Source organism: Chenopodium quinoa, unplaced genomic scaffold, assembly GCF_001683475.1.
Source record: "Chenopodium quinoa cultivar QQ74 unplaced genomic scaffold, ASM168347v1, whole genome shotgun sequence".
In the NCBI taxonomy this organism is placed as follows: Eukaryota; Viridiplantae; Streptophyta; class Magnoliopsida; order Caryophyllales; family Amaranthaceae; genus Chenopodium; species Chenopodium quinoa.
In genome coordinates, this window is record NW_018745311.1 from 2932253 (window position 1) to 2955492 (window position 23240).

At 34.6% G+C, this 23240-nt stretch overlaps 1 protein-coding gene across 1 annotated transcript; it reads left to right on the top strand.

Moving 5' to 3' along the window:
* Positions 1-274: 274 nt before the first annotated feature.
* On the top strand, positions 275-14807 carry LOC110712309 (transmembrane emp24 domain-containing protein p24delta3-like). Its single transcript, XM_021890766.1, has 4 exons — positions 275-618; positions 6649-6861; positions 13963-14039; positions 14137-14807. The coding sequence occupies exons 1-4, from the start codon at positions 418-420 to the stop codon at positions 14279-14281; spliced, it is 636 nt and encodes a 211-aa protein (XP_021746458.1). The 5' UTR covers positions 275-417; the 3' UTR covers positions 14282-14807.
* Positions 14808-23240: the final 8433 nt, after the last annotated feature.

Genomic DNA, 23240 nt, shown 5'->3' on the forward strand with positions numbered 1-23240 from the left:
GGGCGCGTGCTGTAGCTCATATTTTTACTAGGGTATGTTCTGTTATAACTAGAGGAGTGAGACCCAGATTGTATCTCGACTTCCCACTAATTTATTGTAGGTTGTATGACTTTTGTTTTTGAGAAATAATAATAATAATACCTCCGGTCCAATTTGCTCGCAACAAAAGGGTATTATTTGTGAGACATAAAATATTTCTTTATTGCGAGTAAATTGGACCAGAGGTAGTAATAATAATAATAATATTTAAAAAAAAAATATTGGGAAATAAGAAATTGGAGTTGAACGAACGTAGCAACACGCCAACACCTGTTATTCTGCGTTCAGATTGAGTTAAACACACGATAGTTTGAAACACATTAGCGAAGATCCCAATTCCCACGAAAGAGAGAAACACAGAAAAAGAGAGAAGAAAATATGAAGAAATTAAACTTGTGTTTGATTTGGTTGATTTGGGCAACTAATTTTTGGCAATTGGGTTCATCAATTTGGCTAAATCTACCTGCTTCTGGCTCTAAATGTGTTTCTGAAGAAATTCAGACCAACGTCGTTGTTTTAGCAGATTACTATGTTATTTCCGATGATCATACATCTCATGAACCCACCATTTTTGTCAAGGTAAATCTCCCAATTTATTATTATATTTTGTGATTTATTTTTAATTTTTATTCAATTTTTTGATGCGATTTTGTATTGGGTATCTGTATTTTTCCGATTTTGTTCTTGTGGATGGTTATTTACTCGATTCGTCTTGATTGGGTATTTGATTAGTCAAAGATATCGGCTGGATGTTAATTTCTGGATTGTTTTAGTTAGTCAATAATGTTAGCTGGATTTTTACTAGGGATAGGTTTGATTAGTGTATTCGATCTTAGATGAGCCGCAAAGGCGAAGATGTAGATGGGATTCGATCTTAGGTCTTGATTCACGAGTACCACCCCGACATAACTTACCATCTTAGAAAGTACGAGTTTCGTGAGTTTTGTTACCTAATTGACTGTATTATTAGATTGTTAAGTTGCTGGGTTATAATGTTAAAGCTGACTGAAGTTAGTATCGAATATTGGTATGTTAGCCTTGGGAGTGCTTTTTCTTGGTTCTTGGACTTGTAGTTTATTTCTTATCATATTTATTGGATAGTAGTCATAGTACTTGACACTTTGTGATCTTTGCAAAGGAATCACAGCATATCAACTTTTGTCGGTAGTTGTTAGTGTGCGCAAACACAATTATTGTGTGGGATGTTGCTAAAGGCATCAGGGATCAAGTTATTGTCATAGCTGGCCAACTTAGTTGTAATTAATGAAGAAATGGGGACAGACAGGAAATGCAATAACCATTTGGCTTTGGGAGATGCTTATCTGTCGGGCATTATTGCTATTTTGAAAGCTCAATTTTGAATAAACTGATAACTTTAGATGTTTCTCCTTGTTTTGTCATTAACTTATTATTCAATTGTGAGTAAATTGAAAAAGTGGGTCGATTGAAAATTAAACTAGGGTTGCTCGAAATGTTAAAATGTTGTTTCTTTGATTATTCTTTTCTTAATTGGAGTTTCCATATCCCAGCATTATCTATGCTATACTTGTGGTAGTTGGCTTTGTAGGGTTTTAGGTATTAAATGCGGAATTTCACGAATCATATTCGTTTGCACCTAAACAGGATCTACAAGCATAACACATAAAGAATCTCATAAAACATACCTTTGACGCGTGATTTCAACAAGCAATTGACTGACGCGTGATTTCCACAATCAGGGAGATAATAAAGTCCCAAGCGTTGCTCCTCTACATAGTTCACGGGATAGGATTGAACCTCCACTACTGATAGGTAGTTGAGCACGAACAATTCGAACCACCTTCTACGGAAAGAGGATGAGAAAACCGACCACGAACACCACTACACCGCCACCGTGCACCACCTTGCACCAGCTGCCGTACTACTATACGGACGTGAGGAAGAGAGTGAGAGAGAGATTGCGTGAGGCATTAGGGTTTGGTTGCTAGCTTGTCAATTCACAATTGACTGGAATTGTGTTATATCAAACCCTATGCAAGGTCTCTATTTATACATCATATGTATAATTAGAGCCCAAACCAAGCCCACATTATTCCCTCTTCAATCCCATACCATATGATCTGCCATTCCATGAGGCCTAATAATGGGCTTCTTTCTTTTTGTTCAATCCAACACCCTTTTGTGTGACCTTATAGGATCCATTCTATTAAGTTTTAGACTATTTGACTAGTCCAAAGATCTATTAATGACGAGCTAAAAGAACGGACTTAATTATCTCCATAATTTAATCCATTATATATTTAGTAATTGCACTTAATGAAGATATAAATCCTTCCGGCTTCTGGTTTATGAGCATATGTATAAGATGATGCCTTTGCTGTAAATTACATTAGTGTGTTAGCAAAGACATTAAATGTGGACACAAATTAAGTCTTTATTAGAGCTGGAGAACTTACCTAGGAAATGCGATAACTTCCCCTTATTCTTTTTCTACTAACCAAATTTTTTTGCAAAGGACTGAGTTAGATCCAATTCTTGATGGTGAGGGGCCATATATGTTGGGATTAGTTTTGGGTTTATAACTTTCCACTGAAATAGAGAAAGAAACCAACCTCAAATTAATGAACAAGGGTTTCTATTTAAATAGGAAAAGCAACAACTTTATGCCATGTCATGAGCTTACCTCTTTAAACAGGTAAGCTCAGCTCCAATCACAGTAAATCAGAATAGGACCTTATGCCAGTGAGTGTTTGAAAAAGCGCGCCTAAGGCATGCGTAGGCGCAAGGCAATAGGGGGTAAGCTCTTAATCTGGTCTGGCAAGGTGTTTTTGATTAAGTGTAAGGCTGAAGCAAATTTTTGCCAATTTTTTTAATTGTTTATGTAGTGCGCCTCACTTCAAAGAGGCACACTGGGCGCGCATTAGGCGCTGCATAACCCTTCCCGTATCAGCGCGCCTTGAGTTTTTTTATACATCAATCGTAGTTAAACAATAGTATGGATTAAAATGAGAAAACCCTATATAGTTGGGATTATTTGTGTTAAATTTTCCTTTGTTTTGACTAATTCTGTGAAGCCTCTTCAGAACACCAAAATGGCAGCTTTCTAAGGTGCCTATGTGCAACTCAGATTGTTTAACACCTGATTGGTCAATATGATACTTATTTGGCTGTTATTTAATAACATGAACAATGACTGTTGCTGCAGCGAGTTTAATGACTAAAGTGATGCCCTTTAACTACTTAAGTGCAACTCAGGCCTGATCATCAGATCAGACTTTAGAATCAGATAAAAAATGTGCACCTTTCTGCCGGAACTTAAAATTTTCCCGCATGATCCTTTCTTTAGGCCATGTTTAGTTCACCTGATTTTATCTTATCTTATCTGAGCTTATATTTTCTGATCTGATCTGAACTTATTTTTTCTGATCTGAACTGAACTTATTTTTTCTGATCTGATGTGAACTTATCTTTTCTGATCACAGATCTGAACATTTTTTCTGATCTGAACTTATTTAAATTATTTCAATATTCTACTTTTATTTTAATCAATATTAATGTTTTTTTTTAAAACATATTAATGTTTTATTATTATTATTATTATTATTATTATATTTATTATTTATTATTATTATTATTATTAGGAAAATTATTATTATTAGGAAAATTATTATTATTATTATTATTATAAAATATTTTAGATCCCTTACAAATATTTTAAAAGAAACCTAAAAGTATTAATATTATCAGATAGTATAAGGTAATATACTTGTAATATTTGATAATTTTATTATTTATAATATCCAACATCATAAATGAATTTGTTTATAAGAAAGTAATAAAATAGGATCCTAAAAAACCTAAATTGCAGATTAAATTTGTCATAGCTTTATAGGGAATTTTACAAATTTTTTGGTAATGTAAAATGGTTGACTAAATTGAATTGAAAATTATCATTTCATATTTCAATATTCCGAACAACTATGGGTAACACCTATATTTTCCTATATAAAACAACATCTTAGTGTCATAATTTTCACACTCTAAATCAATCTCCTAAATATTTTTCTATTCATTTGTTCAATAGGTTGTTTGTCTTTTATCTCCATCATAGGCAAAATACTTCAACACTCTATGTCATTAATTTTATCATTTGTCCATTGTTTTTAAGATAATGTATGAAAATATACATTTATTTGATTTCATGAATTTTACATTTGACCTAATGCAAGTAATATCGATGAAAATGTAAGCACAATTAATATTTTATCTCCAGTTCATTTATTTCAAAAGAATCCTTTTGATTATAACCCTGTTGCCAATTCAACATTAATGTCTATAATTTATGCATGAAATATTGATTCCAAAGTGCTCTTTATCATAGTGTAATGGATGGTTGGGTAGCATTGTCTGAAGAATGTACGGAGATATTGTTGGACATATGCTTGGAGATGAAAGAATTTGGATATTTAAAGCTTAATTGGGTTAGAATAGTGAGTACTTTGATCGTAAAATGTGGAAAGCAATTCAATATCAAACTAGTAACAAATCATTGGAATGATTTGATATGTTTGGACAATTCAAATTTCAATGGAAAATACTCACAATGATGCCAAATATGGACACTAAACATCAATTGGCGATTATGGTTGCTGCATTCACACTTCACAATTTTATTCGATTACATGAGTTGGATATACCCATTGATAGTAGTATAGAAATCGAACCAAGAGCAGATTATGATTTGTTTAACGAGAATCGTAAGGCCTAATGAACGAAGTACAACTTAATATAGCGAAGGAAATTTGGAGCATCTTATGATGGAAATTATATTTGTAAACGTTTATGATTTGGAGCTTATAATGAAAATTTAATTATTATCGTTTATTGTTTGAACAATAATAATAATAATAATAATTATTATTATTATAATAGTAATAATATTAATAATTATAATAATAATAATAGTAATAATAATATGTAATAATAATAATAATAATAATAGTAATAATAATAATAATAGTAATAATAATAATAATAATAATTTGTATTTAATTTGATTAATCTGATCTGATCTGAACTTATTTTTTCTGATGTGATCTAATCTGAACTTATTTTTTCTGATATGATCTGATCTGAACTTATTTTTTCTGATCTGACCTGATCTGAACTTATTTTTCCTGATTTGATCTGAACTTATTTTTTCTGATCTGATCTTCTGATCCGAACTTATTTTTTCTGAAATAAGTAAAAATAAGGTGAACTAAACAAGGCCTTACATCATCCAATTGGCTAGGAGTAATAAAGTTAGGTGACATAGGCCTGGTGAACTTACTGCAGCTAATCTACATCTTGTTGGACCTGATTCTGCCGAAGGAATATCAACTGTAGTTTTGTACCAATGTCACTACAGCTGGTGGGTTTTGCTTCAAGCTTCCTAACATCCTATGGAGATTGATGAAATACCCAAGTATACCTGGTTTAGCTTATTCCTTGGAGTTTCATCTTGTTTTTTGAAAAGGTTGTTCTGCTACTAATATTTGCACAGTGACTGCTGCTATTATTCTTCTTGCTCATAGTTTCCCTTGGCTTCCTTCCTCTTTGGTTTGCGCATCACCTAGATAAGTTAGGTGCTAGTGCTTAAATTTCATTTACTCGCACCCTATAGTGGTGGAATCTGTTCATAAAAAAATCAACAGTTTCCGAGGTCCAACTGAGTTTTGTTAGCATAATTGAGTTTTGAGCTATCAGTTAGATCATTGCATTCAATTGCATTCAATGTAGAATTTATTGAAAATTTTAAGTTATGGATTCTAAGCTGTTAAGTAAGGTTGTTTAGGTTTCATTGCACTGTTCTATGAGACTATGATTGGTGTATGGGGTTAATGCTCATGGCCTATATATATAGGAATAAGAATATTCTTAAACTTGTGCTACTCTGTATTGGCTTTGGCTTTAGGGAAATAAGCCAGAATCCATTTTTATCTTCAACTTTTCCTAGTAATGTAATTGTATTTTAGCCTGGAAATTAGGACTAAAAGTAAACTCTTAGTGCATCAAAGATGGCTCTTTCTTCAGGAGAAGTCTCAAATGGCTTGGATGCTCTAGGGATCAGTGTATTCTTCTCTGTATGTGGGTGTTTCAAGAGAAAAAATGCTCGTGTGAACATTACACTTCCCTGTACTTTTTGTGATTGGATGTGAGGTTTAGTATAACGGCTATGTGTTATGATACTGTGGAAGCAGCGAACCTAGCAGAACTTACTGCAAACAATTAATATTATCAAGCAAAATTGATTAAAGAAACAAATGTAATTAATATGTGTTGTTGAAAGTGAAAATAGAGTGCTGCTGCCTGGCTGTCACAATAAGGTGAAATAAAGCTGCAGAGTCCTTGATTGGGTTGAACTTTGCCTAAATTAATGAGTATTATATGCTTTGCCTATCAGCCGTGGGAGGTAGTTATGCCCACAGTAAAATAGCAAAGTGTTCCTTCATGATACGATGTTTCATATAATAATTTAATTTTGCAGTGAAAAACTTAAACTTATCAATCTAAATTGTATCTAGTGTATGTGCATGTATGTATTAATTTTACAATGATAAATCTTGTGTATATGTGCCTTTACTGCAGGTAACATCACCGTATGGCAACGATCTTCACTCCAAGGAAAATGTTACACATGGCCAATTTGCATTTACTACCCATGAGGCTGGTAACTATTTGGCTTGTTTCTCGGTGGTTGGTCATAATCCAAAAGGCTCAGAAGTGAGTGTCAATCTTGACTGGAGAACTGGAGTTGCTGCAAAGGATTGGGAATCAGTTGCAAGGAAAGAGCACATTGAGGTATAAAATTTAATATTTCTGGCTTGCCATTTCTTAATTCTTGTAATTATATGTCCCTGATGTTACTCCCCAGGTGTAGAGGCTGTTGATATAAAAAAAAACAAAAAGGAATAATTCTGTCTTCTTTATCAAATATACTTTTCTCAAGATATAGGAAAATCAATAACTTAGAGAAGTCGCTTTTATAAAGGATTGATATACCTAGGCTTCTTTGATAAGAATACTTTTGGCTTACGTAAAAATTGCTATTAAAATATTCAAGTTTGTGAAATCATAGGATCTACTATATGAGAACTAATGGGGAAATCCCTCCTTAATTCCACTCCATGCACCTCTCTGCCTCAACAATTTTTTTTTATTTTATTTATTTTTTAAATAGCTATGGCTTTTATTTTTTAGGGTCAAATGGAAAGTTCCTCAAAATGAGAAGGGATTTTATGTGCATAATTTTTAGTCATTTTTTTTTAACTAAATGACTAAATATGCATAAATTTTGAATAAAATGTGCATAATCTTACTTCTTAATATGCATAATATCTAATCCACTTATTCATTCACATAAGAGACTATACTTTTCTCTCTCCCTCATCCTCTATTTACATTAAGATGTTACATGTACTCAATTGAAAGAATTCAAATTAATTGTGCATTTTTAATTAAATATGCATAAATTTAATTTAGCGTTTGAATAACTTTAAATCCAATAATAATTACTCATTCACATGTGAGACCCTTTCATTCAACCTTCTATTCTCTCTCTCTCTTCCTCTGTTGTAACAAGTGTTAATTAGAATGTGCATCCTTTTGTGAATTTGTGTTAATGAGAATGTGCATCCCTTTGAATTAGATACACAAAACTTAGGGACAAGTATATCAAAATTATCATCATTTAATTACAATTGTGAATTTATTTAGTCACTCTGTACCTCTTAATTTGTTGTAGTGTCGTTGACGAAATTAGTTTGAGAACTTTATCACGGTCAGGTTAGAATCAGAGTAAGAAATCTAGGAATTATGAAATTAAGTGGGAAATTTAATGAGGAATGAAAAAATTATTTTGATTTATTCATGGAAAAAGGAAACGACATATGGAGTTAATGGATGGCATTAGTAGTATCGGTTAGATTGAATTTTTTCTTTTTTTGGGATTGTTTTAGCTTTTATATGGTCTATTGGAATAAATGATTTGTATGGCTAGGATTTCTTCTCATTTTTCTCATTGGATTACAACCCCCCCCCCCCCACCCCCTATATATATAGAACCAAGTTATAATGAGAATTAAGGCTAAAATAAGAACTAGGAACTAATGTAGGCCCTTAGATCATGTTAATCGGACAGCTCACATGCTTCCCGTGTCATTAATGGCATTTTTGTAATATTTTAACTTTATAAAGTAGTTTACAGTTTCATTTCTCAAAAGTAAATGAAATTTAGAAAAAGTAAATGAAATGAGAAGTTCCTTAAAATGAGAAGAATGAGAAGGATTTTTTGTGCATATTTTTTGTACTAAACGTGCATATTTTTTGAACTAAATGTGAAAAAAAAAAATTGACTCAAATTTGATGTGTATATTTTTTTGAACAAATGTGCATAATTTTTGTTTTTCCAGAAAATTAAAATTTTTTATCAGAAACACAATTATGCACATTCAATATAAAAAAAATGCACATTTAGTATAAAATATATGCACATTTGTTCCTTCTCATCCTTCTCTTATTTTAAGATCCTTCTCATTGGATCTCAACCACATATATATATATATATATATACAACTTCCAACTCGCACAAGAGGACATTGATGAAAGATTCAACATCATTGAGTGAATAATTCTTTTAGCATCTATAGCCTTGAGATTAATGTGAAGATATATTTACGTATCTAATCATGGAAGGGTAAAATATTATCCTTTTCGTTTTATATTAATCATAACACTTTCCTTTTTTTTTTTAATTTTTTTTTTTATCTATTTTGTACTAGTTACAACACTTCCTTATTTGGTAAGGGTCCAGTACTACATTTTTATTATTTCTCTGTTCCCACTAACCCTACTTGTACAAATATTCTATTATTTCTCTCTCCTACTGACCCCACTTACACTACCCTTTTTTTTTCCCTATTCTAGTGACAAATAAATATATCTTCACTTACTATACTTTATATTCTAAAATTCCCCCTCCGGTGCCCACTATTAAATTTTTCTGAAACTTAGTGCAATGTCTAGGGTTGTGATTAATTTTTTACTTGGAAATTTTTTTGCATTTACTCACAAACTTCTATTTTTCCTATATGAAATGGTGATTGAAAAGTTGAGATTACGCTAGGGCTACCTTTTACTAACTACCTGTGACTATTTAATGGTGTTAAATGAGGAAAGACATGACTTGTAAAGTATGTTATTTCTGTCTCTGTTTGGTTCGATGTATTTTGTGTTTAGATTCATGTTTTTCTTTCTGTGTTTGGACTGGAGTCAGGTCTTGGTTGGTGATTTGGTTTTCAACGGAACATTGATGTGCATATGCTGTAAGTTTTAGATCACACACCAAACCCTTGAATGGGGGTAAATTTTAAGATATGTAGCAATAATTGAAGATTATATAACCTGAGATTAATTAGTTAACATGTGATATTACATTAAAGAATTAAATCCACAAGCTACAAGATATTCTATTGTTTCAAACCCACTGCCAATATAAACCTATTCCTATTACCCGAAAAATATGTAATACTACTAGAATAAGGCCCGATATCTATTTAAATGAACAAAAAACAAAGTTTATATCGGAAATCACGTGACCATGATCATCAATAAGTACAATTTAATGCTTTGCCTTTTTTCCATAAGATACATACCAAAACCAAACTAAGGTGTTGGTTTTTGAAGACACAACTCCACACACATGTAAATTATCCGTGCTTAGTGTTTAGATAGCCTAAAGTGCATCCAGGCAATAAGGGTTTCTAGACTGTCATGCACCTTATGTTGTCCAAGGTACCTTTTGATATGAAAAAGAAGAGCAATGATATTTTTTGAGGAATTTTTGTGAGTTTTTTGTGGCAAAAGAAATAAAGATATGATCTTGGATCAAGATCTAAGAGAACAAGCTAAAATAATCAAACACCAAGTAAGATTATCTTGCAAAAATAACTTGATTCACTAGTCACAATGTCTAGAGAAACAAGGGTTTCAATTTAATCAATCACAAAGTTTGATTAAGATTGAGATTTTACCACGAAGGAGAGATCACAAAAAACTCAATGAAGAGAAATACTCCCATATTTTCAATAATCAAAACAAGTCTAAGTTTTACATCATGAAATAACTCCTTTTATAAGGAGATACTAGTACATGACATAAAACTCAAAGCTCATTAAATCTAAACCATACAAAATGAAAGGCTAGGATTAATTACAAGATAATAAGTTAATAACTAGAATAAATACAACCTAAGTCGCATCCCACATACGAGGAAAATTATCTAAATAGTTCATATCGAGCTCTATATTTTCCGATCTTGATCAAGTCAACATTACTCGAATATCGCCAAAATTAGTGTCGATGCTCTCGTATCAAACCCCTCTTTTAAAGGAATTGTCCTCAATTCCTAGAGGTAATATCAACCCGACATGATCAAGCGAATGGAGACGACGTTTATTAAAAGCAAATAAACATCACTTGTTACCAAGAAGTATCATAATCAAACCTCTCGGATCAAACATCCAAACAACAAAACCTAGAGTAGAGTGATATGAAACACAAGGTGATCATCATCTAAGCGAATGCACAATTAGAATGTCCAAGCCAATCCCTTGACTCTTTGAAAATAAAATCACCATTCTTAGATAATCCCAACATAGAAATGAACTCACATGTTCTCTTGTTAACACTTGTTCCTACATAGTAATAAATAAAAGTCATTGAGTGGAGGCATATGAGATAGAAGACAAGATTAACAATGGAGAGGGAACATTAAGTTCAAATTCAATTTCTTCATCAAAAATAGGGGGTCCAATAAAATCAACTTGGCCATCAAAGATGGAGCCAAGATCATCCCTTTCTACAAACAACTCCACATTCATAAAAGGATGCATCCTATCACTTGAGTCATAAAAAAAATCAGAACACACTAGCTGATTATAGTTGCAAGAACTCATGAATTCAACTATTTTTTTTCTCAGCCAACAACAATGTAAAATCCCTTTCAAATATATCAACAACTTAAATTTCCTATCCTTAGTACTTTGTATAATTCAACAATACAACTACTTATTTTATCAATCATATATCACTAAAACAAACCAAGGCATAAAAATTGGTGATATTCTCGACCCTCTCAATACGCACCTCTGTTCTACAAGAGCAAACCCAAATGCGGCCCGATAGAAACCCGAATGAAGCCTGTTTAAAATCTGGTAGTGGTGGTGGCTGGTGGTAGAGCTTCAAAAATGCGGTGTTGGAAGCGGCTTAAAGGACGGCGCTTGAACAAATTTATCCGTGTTGGTTTGAAAAATGGAGGAATGGGTTTAATTTTTGTGCGGGTCTTCAAATTTTGGGCGAAAATTGAAAGAAAATGGTGATTGATGATGGTTTCTTGCTGGGAAATTGACGGGCTGATGGAGAGGAGACGTTGGTGGCGCTTGTGTTGATTCTCACAGCAAGGGCTTGTTCACTTTGGCTTATTTTCAGTTCCTAATTTCCTTCTCTCATAAAATATTTAGTTTAGTTTAGTTAAGATCTAATTAGTTCAATTCATATCAGGTCAGTGAATCAGAAGAGGCCCCAAGAGTAAAATAAATCAGGGAAAAATTAGTGCGCTTTGATGATGATGATGGTTAATGGTGATAAGGAAATGGTGGTGTTAATATTGGGGAAATGTGAGTTTTTTATGGCAAAAGAAATAAAGATATGGTCTTTGGATGAAGATCTAAGAGAACAAGCTAAAATAAGCTAACACCAAGTAAGATTATCTAGCAAAAATAACTTGATTCACTAGTCACAAAGTCTAGAGAAACAAGGGTTTCAATCTAATCAATCACAAAGTTTGATAAAGATTGAGATTTTACCACAAAGGAGTGATCTTAAAGAACTCAATGAAGAGATAAAATCCCATATTTTCAATAATCAAAACAAGTCTAAGTTTTACATCATAAATTAACTCCTTTTATAAGGAGGCACTAGTACTTGACATAAAACCCTAAAGCTCATTAAATCTAAACCATACAAAATGAAAGGCTAGGATTAATTACAAGATAATAACTAGAATAAATACAACCTAAGTCGCATCCCATATACGAGGAAAATTATCTAAATAATTCATATCAAGCTCAAATATTTTTAGATCTTAATCAAGTCAACATTACTCGAATATCGCCAAAAGTAGTGTCGATGCTCTCGTATCTCCTTTTGTGCTCCTTAGTGCATTTTCTATTTTTTTTAAGAAGGCACTCTTTTTTATACACCGGTGACTGGCCAAGCTGTGACTATTACTAAACTGCTCTTCTGAATATCTATGTAAACATTGTGCTCTTGCTAATTTGTTTCCGGCCAGCCTTAAGTCCAATTAACTAATACGTGCTTTTGCCTAGTTCTTTTTTGCTGCTGAAACCTTGAGTGCCATTCCAACACTAATTCTTTCTTTTCTTTTCTCTTCCGGTACACTAAGCACCAACCACTACTATCCTCTGCTGCGTTTATCTATGAATTTCAACCGTTCAAAAGAACAATCAATAATCTAAAATTGGAAGAATTCTCAGGAGATTGAAATATTTTTCTTTTCTTTTGGGGTGTTGTGGTGGTTGTGTCATTGTGGTAGTTGGTGATTGCGGTGTTATTAGTAGTTTTTTCAATGGTAGAATCTTAAGTTTTGACTAAAAGATGTATTCGGCAATGGTGGAAGAAGGATGATCATGGTTTATGCCTGTAATTGATTGATTTCAGTGGTGGTGGGATGACTTTGGTAGTTTCAATGGTGGTTGGTTAAATTAAGTGGCGGTTGTGGTGTCCATACTTGTGCAAAATCAACAATTTTGTCTCGCCCATGAGCCACTGAGGCCCACTATTACACATGTTGGCAATGCTATCAAGATTAGGATCCTACTTTGGATGGGAGGCCTTCTAGGATCAAATTGTTTATGCATTTATTAATATACTTGAAAACATTTAATGCTTATTTGTATTATCTCTGGAACAAAATTAATAATTGATATAATCTTTTCATTATTAATTTACTTTATGTGACTGTTGATTGGCTCCTATGATTTTTTTTAGTTGCCTGATCTTGCATGTGTGCAAATTTGAACCCAATCTGGGTCTTTTGGCAATGTTTGCATCATAAGATCATACAGTCCTATTATTTGGATATCATTGGATTTTAGTGTTCACATCTTGTGCACTCACTACGTGACAAAATAATGAGCATATAAATCCCTAGCCTATGTGTGTGTATTGATTGAATGTGTGGGTTTAGAAGTGTATATGGCCTTGTGGAATTTGTTCGAATTTTCCAAATCTACCACATAGCTCCCATTTTTGGAGGCTATTAATGCTACCCAGACACACCTTTTAAATCCTTTGTCCTCAGTCTTTGCCCACTACACATCTTAATTCTGCTGCAATTCCAGTAAGAAATAATAATGCGAAGATTGGTAACATCTAACATGTACTCCTCAGTCCCCATACACACTTGAATGGGAGAAAAATACTTAAGAGGAAGGAAGCTGAACAACACTTGGCCTACTTTGCTTGAAGTGATCTTTGTCATCTGGTTGTGTCTAAAATCTGGCTGCCCCTCAAAATTCTTTTATAGTAGAATTTAGCTGCAATATAATGTTTGTAGAGATATATTTTTTCAACCATCATCACTGCACTAGTGATTTCTATATTTTCTCCAGCCTTCTCTAGGATAAACTGTGACTTATCTTGGTTGAACTTAAAATTGGTTCCATTACACTAGCTAGTGATTGAAAAACATTTCATTCCATACAACTTTCAAGAGGGAAAGAATAGACACTGTATATCTAGGTAGATTCTTTTGCATGTGGACACTATCTTCCAATACTCCCAGGATTGCATGGATATATGATAATTTTCTTTTTCTTGCAGGGTGTTGAGCTCGAGCTAAGGAAACTTGAGGCAGCAGTGGAAGCCATTCACGAGAATCTACTGTATCTGAAAAACAGGTAATACCGGAAATACATTTGTATAATCATTAAAACTTACAATCCACGCTGTCATTATCAGTGCATTTGTATAAAAATGTTTGCTTTGTTCTTTCAGGGAAGCCGAAATGAGGATAGTGAGTGAAAAGACCAATACCAGGGTAGCAATGTTCAGTATAATGTCTTTAGCAGTTTGCATTACAGTTTCTGGCTTCCAATTATTGTACTTGAAGCGTTACTTTCAAAAGAAGAAGCTTATCTAGATTTTTACACTGTAGAAGATTATGTTAAGAGGAACATAGTTTTGAAACATCCTAATTTAAATTTTGGTGAAAATAGCATCATGTTTCTGATGCGACGAGTACCCTCTGTCCTCTTACTGTATGTTACACTTATCCCTTTCTCATGTTCCATTCCATTTTTCAATTTAAAGAGATTTTTACGTTGTAGAGGATGATATTAAAAGGAATTGTATTGAATAATCCTAGTATATTAATTTGGAAAAATTAACAACAATAAGCTGAACTTTGGGTGGTTTTCCAATATTACGTTTAACTTTAATTAATTCAAAAATAAGCCAAACTTTATGGTTACTCTTTCAATATTAAGTCATGACTTGTTATATGGGTTAACAACGGGTAATATTCCATGTGTCAAATGTTATTGGTGAGATTTGTTTCAATTAATTTTTTTAAAAAAGTGTAATTAAATTATATCCAAATTAAAAGCTAACTAACACACAATTAACTAATTAAAAAAACTGAATAATGAAAAAAAAAAAAAAAAAAACTACTCAACTTATTAACTGTTGGACCACCTTACAACCTCAACCAGCCATCATCAAGCTCCAACCTGTATCCCTGCCGAGAAAAATACCATCCAGCCCCCACCCCTGCTTGCGAAACCCTTTCAACTCCCAGTCGGCGACTCCACCCAACCCATTCCTGAACCAAAATATATATACTATCTCGACCCGCGAACCCCCACCCAATGAACCCATGTTCACGAACCCCCACACACTCCTAACCTATGCCCTCGTTGGCGAAACCCCCACCAACCCCACCTTAGTCGATCGGACCCGTAAAACCTCCACCCTAGTCGACACCAACCGCAAACCTAGGACCACCTAACCCGAAACCTCAATTTCTGAAAAATTTATTTGTTAATTTTGGTATTTAAATTTTATATTAAGGTTATGTTGTTAATTAAGTTAATTTCTATTTAATTGAGAGTGGATTATGTTATAAGTTAATTGATGACCTTTTTGACCGGTCATAGGTAAAAATACCCATTTATGAAAAATAGATATCAAAGTTAGACTTATTTTTGAATTAATCAAAGTTGAACTTAAAATTGGAAGACTACTTAAAATTCGATTTTCTTGTTAATTTTTCTTATAAATTTTGGACTAAATGGCATTATGTTTTTCATGCTACCAGCACACCCCATCGTAATTTATCATAACACTGTATAACCGTCTTCTCATGCACTGTAAACCCATTGCTTAAATAGTATTATCTCAAGGGTTTTCCCTCTAGGTTTTTACCTTGGGAGGGTGTTTTTTTCCTAGCTTTTTGCTAGGATTCTTTCAGTTTTTTAGGGTTTCCTTCAATCTTCTCCCTATTTCCTCCTTCACCCTTCTCTGCTTGATCTCCATTGTGATTATTGGTAGGGGCTACCACTAGTTCCTTGATAAGTGGTAAGCCCAAAATTTCTTTTTAATCACTTATAATAATAGATCCCATCCTTATGATGGTCTTGATTGGTGTAGATGATTTCCCTTTTGTTATCGGAATTTCTAATTTTTTTTGTGGTGGTTCGTGCGGCGTAAAGGTGTTAGATCAACGACTACAATTAATTGAATCAAGTTTTTGTTCAATTTAAGAACTATAAAAAATCCAAGACCCCCTCGTAGAAGAAGACTGCAGAAGACAGCGATTCAAGAGACGAGGGTATTCATCAATGTCAATTCTCACTCGCGATTGTAGTCTATAGAATTAGAATTCTTATTTGATTCAATTTTCATTGTATTTATCATTTCCGATCTCTTTTGTAGATGTCATATGACTTCTTATTAATAAATTGATCTTCCCTTCAAAAAAAAAAAAAAGGTAAACCCATTGCCTTATTGTTACAAATGGCACATTCAAATAAGGTATTAGCAAACAAAAAAAAAAGTATCAACCAAGGTCATTTAAAGACGTTTGTTTGTAGAGGCAACAATATATTTTGGACAAGATCCCTCAAGGTAGAGTGTTTACAACTAGGTTCTCACTTTTAAGGACTCAACAATTATTTTGCAATGAAAAAACCGCTAATTCTCTCTCTAGAATTTTTCTCCGCCTTCTCTCTAGAATTTTAGGTTCCTCAACTTATATAGTTAACTTGTACGAATAACTAGGGGTTACCTTCACACCTAGGGGTGTGGAGACCTTGGGAGTTTGTTCAGGTCAAGCTAAATAAGTTGTTCCTTTTTCTTTTTTATCTCTTCCATCTAATGGAAGAGAATAATCTTTTAGCTCAGGTTGCTAATCATCTATTAGTTGACTCTGATATTCAACTAGTTGATCATATGGATGTTAGTAATGATAATTGTGTTGTTGTTGAGAAAGTGAACTCTCCAAGATCAGTTTTAGCCCCTATTTCTTTTAGGGAAGTTGTTGCTAGTTCAACACAATGGTTCAATGAGGCAAGGAATATTGCAGCTAGGGGTGTACACAATCTAACCTGGACCTGAAACCGACCTGAACCTGACCTGTTTGGACTGGCAGATTCAGGTTCGGTCCCGTTCCCGGTCCTTGAAATTCAGCAAATCCGGTTCCGGTCCAGGTCCGGTCTAAACCTAGGGGTTTCAGGTCCGGACTTAAAAACCGTGAAAGATGTATTTTTTCTATAAAACTTAAAAATTAGCCTTAACTTGCAACCCTAAATCTCACTCTTAAACTTCGCCTCCCACTATCTGATTGTCTCCTTCTTACCTTCTCTCCCTCAAGTCCTCATTAATTCAAGTCACCGGAGGTGGTGACCACCACGAAGATACATCACGACCACCAGATCGCACACCTCCAGCACCGACCACCAGAACGCGCGACTCCAGCGACCATGGCCACTAGATCGCGATGCTCCAGCAACCGCGACCACTAGTTAGCGCGGCTCTAGTGATCGTAGGCACCAGATTGCGCTGCTCCAGAGATCGCAGCCACCAGAACACGTGACTCCAGCGACCGAGGCCACCAAAATGCGTTATTCCGGCGACCCAGCAGCCACTCTGGGCTTAGTTCTTTACCTTCTTGTGGGCGTCGTAGACTTGTGGTGTATATTTACATATATATATATATATATTATTTTCATGTTAAATCTGATTTTTTAAGCAATGTTAAATCAGAAATTAATACTCATATGTCATATAAATGTAAATTACAGTAGTTGAATTTTGTTAACATTATTTTTTTTTTATATTTTCAATATGATTTTTTTAGAGTAAAAAAAAATTCAGGTCCCATTAGGTCCAAAATCGAACCAGACCTGTTTTTTCAGGTCTAAACCGGAACCGGACCTGTTGAATCAGGTTTGGTCCCCGGTCCTTAAAAAAAAGAGGTTCAGGTCCCGGTCCGTTCCGGTCCCGGTCTGGTTTTGGACCTGTGTACAACCCTAATTGCAGCCACATCGTTGGATTGGGAAGAAAAGGGGGAGGATTTGCCAAATTCCACCCTAGTAGTTGGTTTCACATCTGAAACTCTCCACCGATTGAGAGAGCCATGGAGGATTACTCTCATGGGCAAGATCTTGGGTATCAATAGCAGACTTAGTTTTATGGCTTCACGTGCTAAAATTACGTGGAAAGTGAGAGGATCTTTGGAAACAATTGATGTAGGTAACAATGTTTATTTGTTTCGGTTTTCAACTCTGGATGATCATGAGAGGGCTCTGTATGGGGGGCCATGGTTTATATTAGATCACTATCTAGTATTAACCAAATGAAAACCTAATTTCTTATCATCGTCGACGAATTTTGACATTATGTCTGTTTGGATTCGTTTTCCAGGATTACCAGTTGAATATTATGATAAGGAATAGTTATTCCAAATTGTTAAACGCATAGGGGTTCCTATTAGGGTGGATTAAGCAACGGATAAGTTATCTCATGCAAGGTATGCTAGGGTTTGTGTAGAAATCAATATGTCCAATCCTTTGATCACTAAGGTTTGGGTGGGTGGTGCATGGCAGCAAATTCAGTATGAGAATATTCATTCTCCTTGCTTTACGTGTGGGAAAATTAGACATCTCTCAAAAGAATGTTCACAGGTGGTACATTCTAGATTGTCCACATCTCTGCATGGATCAGGTGGGCCACCACAAAATTTGGCACCGTCTCTGAAACCCAAATCTAGTCCAATTTCTATTCCTTTATCTCTTCAAGATATTGCTAGTACTAGTACTTCCAAGGCTAATGTAGGGGCCCACTCTGCAAAGCCAGATGGAATGTTGGATAACTATGGCCCATGGACTTTAGTCACTTGATCCAAAAAGAAAAAAAGGGAGAAATCAACCCAATTCGAAAAGTAGTGCTAATCATCAGAATGGGAAATCCAAAGGTTTAGCTTCCAAGTCTCAAAATACAAAACAAATAAACTCGAGCAATAAATTAGCTTAGAGCTCGAAAAATTTATGGCATGTTTTAGACAGAGAAGTTTTGAAAGATGAAGGGACCCATGATAGCATTGTTCATCCTTTAATGCCACCTAACTCTCTCTTGGGCAATAAAGATAGTATAATTCCTCCTATCACTGTTTCAAGTGAAGTTTGTACTATTGAATACTTAGTGCAAGGTACTACTTCTACACAGCTGGAGCTTGTGTCAGACCACAATCTACAACAAGATCTCCCTGTTCAAGTTTTACCTAAACTGCACTCTTCTTCTTCACAAGTTATTACCATAAAAGAAAACTTTATCCCTGCTATAAATTCTAAGTCCTCTGTTTTTATTGTTGTACCTACTGAAAATAGTATTGTTCATTCTCCTTCCTCATCTGTCCCTGCTCTTACTACTGAAAATGGAAAACAAAAAGGTGATAGTACCATCCTCTCTACCCTTAACTCAGCCCCCACCATCATCATCAAGACCATCACTCCCAATACGGAAGCATGTTCCCTCCAAGTCCCATCCCATTCCCTCTCTTCCAGTATCTTTAACCCCACTGCCCATCACTTCACAAATGATTCCCAGCTTCTTGAACCTGAATTACCCTCCTCCTCAAACCTCTCCTCCTCCTTCAGTGATCTACCAGATTCAGAAGTCAGCATTTGCGAGGGAATGGACGTTCAGAACTCAACCCCCTCCGACCACCCTAGCTCTTTTCCCTTCGAGCCCTTGTCCAATTTGCACTGCAACAAGGATTCCTTCCTCGGACTCCCTTCAAACAATATCTTCCATGGCAGCCTTAGATGCTTTGAAGAGAAGTGAGGAAGTGCTCCCCCCTTATGCGAGGATGAGCCTCTCTCTCCAATGTCCATCTCACGAGAAACTCCTTCAGTTCAGACTCATGCACGAAAAACTTCCAGTCACCCCCTTGCTATGCGCAACAGAAGGTCAAGACATGGCGCTCACGGGATACCCTATGGCAATTTATCAAACAGAAGGGGAAATTCTAGGGATATAAGTTCAGTTTCTCTATCTAGAGGAACATTATCGTCTTCTTCCAGCGTTAAGGAGTTACATATCCTCGATCAGAGTGGAGGACGTGAGCGGCTTGGGCCATTGGCAGCATTGGAGGGATTGGGAGGAATTCTTTCTCCCGATCAATCAATGTCCAGGTGATATTCCATGTTTAAATCCTCAGAAAACCCTTCCAAATTTAAAAATGAAGTTGATTGTATGAAATGTTAGGGGAGTGAACAATGACAATTTCTTATCTCATGCATGAGACTTAGTAAAGATTCATAGGTCTGATATTTTGATTTTACTAGAAACTAAATGTGATTCTGGTAAAGCCTCTAATTTAATGAATCAACTAGGGTTTAATGACAAAAGGGTAATCCCTGCTAGAGGAATGAAAGGAGGGATTTGCTTGTTTTTTCAATCTACTATAGATCTGATCATGTATGACAATGATGATAAAAAATTCCATTCAGTTTTCAAATTTCATAATCATACCCCTGAGATTCTGATCACTGGTATGCATGCTCCTAGTGTAGCTAGGGAGAGGCATGTGTTTTGGAATGACATGCAAAGCAATTTACCTCCTTCTACCACCTTATGGCTAGTGGTTGGTGATATGAATGAGGTAACATCTCAGGGTGAGAAATAAGGAGGAAGACCTTTTAGGTCAAGTTAATGCAAAGATTTCACTAATTTTACTAATGAAGCTGGGTTGATTGATTTGCATGCTGTGGGAAATCATTATACTTGGGAAAATGCAAGGTTTGGTAGGGCCCTTATCAAGGAAAGGATTGATAGAGCCATTGTTAATGCTTCTTTTGTGGAGGTTTTCCCTTAGGTAACTGTCAAAAATCTTTTTAAAACATATTCTGATCATTGTCCAATGTTGATTAGTTTGTGTTCTAAACCCTCAAAAGGCTCATTTCCTTTTAGATGTAAAGAAATTTGGTTGCAACATAAAGACTTCAAACACTTTTTTCTCTCAAATTGGGCTAGTGTCTCTAATCCCATTCCCTTTTTGCAAGGAAGATCCAATTTTCTTTCTAATGTGTCAGCTTGGGATGTTAATGTTTTTGGTAGTTTAGAAAAAAAGAAAAAAGTTTTATTAGCTAGGTTGAATGGCATTCAAATTTCCCTTGCTTCTAAACACTCTTCTTTTTTGGTAAATCTAAAGCATTCTCTTCTACATGAGTTAAACTCTATCTATAAAATGGAGAGGATTATTAAGGCTCAAAAAGCAAGTATTAATTGGAAATTTGGTGATTATAATACCAAATACTTTCATATTCATGCAAAAGTGAAGAGAAGTAGAGGAAAAATTGTTGCTCTCTCTGACAATAGTGGTATTCTTATTAAGGATCAGAAGATTCTTAAGGAGTTAGCTAGATCTTATTTCATCAAACTTTTTACTAGCTCCATTAATACCCATGCCTCTTTGTCTTGCTCTTCTATCACTATGCTTAATCCTACTGAACAAACTTTACTTTCTTCTGTTCCTTCTTTGGAGGAGGTTAAGTCTAATTTGTTTAGGATGGATCCCATTAAAAGTCCTGACCATATGGCATTCATCCTCTCTTTTATCAGCACTTTTGGAATGATTTGAGTAGTTCTATCCATGGCTTTATAGTTTCTATTTTCAACTCTTCCACCATCCCTTCTGATCTCAATCTTTCCTATATCTCCCTTATTCAAAAGAAAGTCAATTCAGTCTCTATGATTGATTTTAGGCCCATTGGTTTTGTAATACCACTTACAAGCTTGTCACAAAAATTATCTCTTCTAGATTAAAGGGTATTTTTCATAGAGTTATAAGTCCTTTTCAATCTAGTTTCATCCAAAATAGATGCATGGAGGATAATATCATTCTCATTAAAGAGGCTGCTCATCTGATCCATAAGTGTAGAAAAAACAAACACATTATGGCTCTCAAATTAGACTTAGCCAAGGCCTATGATTGTTTATAATGGTCATTCATTGCTGATACCCTCAAATGTTTTGAATTTCCAGCCTCCACCATAAACCTTATTATACATTGTGTTTCTTCTACTTCTATTTCTGTTTTGTGGAATGGAGAGATAACAAAAGATTTTCATCCTTCTAGGGGGTATAAGACAAGGAGATCCTCTCTCTTCTTACCTCTTTGTTCTGTGCATGGAAAGATTGTCTTTATTAATTGAAGACAGTGTTCAAACGGGAGATTGGAAACCTTTAAAAATTTCCAAAAATCATAGTCTTAGCTTTCTCACCTTTTTTATGCTGACGATGTGTTCTTGTTTGGAATTGGAAATGTTACAAACCTTACCAATATGATGTCTATTTTGGAAGAATTTGGTGCTATTTCTGGTTTAAAAGTTAATGATCTTAAATCTAGCATCATTTTCCCTCCAAAAATGGAATTTAATGTTAGACATCAATTAGTTGTCTTGAGTAATTTTAAGTCCAGTTGCTCTTTTGGGAAATATCTAGGTATTAATATTAGTCCTAATAAGTTAAGGAAAGGTGACTATTGGGAGCTAATGACAAAAACCTTAGATAAAATTAAAGGTTGGCAGGCAAAGCTTTTAAACATGGCTAGTAGATGTACCCTCATAATATCTGTTCTAAGTTCATATCCTGTCCATGCTATGCAAACCAATCTCCTTCCTCTCTCTATTATTTAAGATCTTGAAAAACAGTGCAAAAGATTCCTCTGGAATAGATCAGATTCTGTTAGATTTACTCCCAGAACTAAATGGAATAATATCATTCTTCCCATTGCTCTAGGGGGTTTAGGTCTCAGGTTTTTAAAGGAGTGGAACCTTTCATTTATGGCCAAATTGGGTTGGATTTATTTAACTAATCCTGATAAACCGTGGGTTAAAATTTTAAAGGACAAATATGCTAAAAGAAGTAACCTTCAGGATTGCATCCTAATTCTTCTCAGTCTTCAATGTGGAGGGACATTCTTAAGGGAAGGGATCTTCTTTTTAAGGGTATTATTATTGGAATTGGAAATGGGGAAGATACATCTCTCTGGTACCATCATAGGGTGGGATCTGCTCCTTTATATATGGTCCTTGATTATGAAATTCCTCAATCAAAATGTCATTGGAGGGTTTCTAATATTATCAGAAATGGAAAGTGGTATATTGATGATATAAAGTACCTGCTCCCCAATCATATTATCTCCTTAATTCTGAGTACTCCTCTCTCAACTATAGATCCTTCTCTCTCTCCAGATAACATTAGATGGATTTTTCATAAATATGGAGTTTTCACCATCAAATCAGCTTACTTTTCTGTCACTCAAGCTTCCAAAATCCCTCTCTCTTTCTCTTTCAGCTAGAAATCTTTCTAGAAGATCTAATTACCATATAAATATAAAATGTTTATGTGCAACTGTGTTCTTTCTATTATCCCCTCTGCTTCCCTTCTGAGCTCTAGAATCCCAAATTTTGATGATGTTTGTGTCAGATTTCACTCTTGCTCAGAATCTTTCATTCATCTGTTCAGAGACTGTCATTCTTCCATTATCTTATGGAAAATGATTTTGCAAAAATTAAAGCCTCCTCCTCAATATAACT

Bases quoted from the DNA above. Each gene is read 5' to 3' on its own strand.
- LOC110712309 (XM_021890766.1), top strand. From the start codon at position 418: ATGAAGAAATTAAACTTGTGTTTGATTTGGTTGATTTGGGCAACTAAT. The intron at 6,862-13,962 runs GTATAAAATTTA...TTTTTCTTGCAG, and splicing joins CAAGGAAAGAGCACATTGAG to GGTGTTGAGCTCGAGCTAAG. The intron at 14,040-14,136 runs GTAATACCGGAA...TTGTTCTTTCAG, and splicing joins CTACTGTATCTGAAAAACAG to GGAAGCCGAAATGAGGATAG.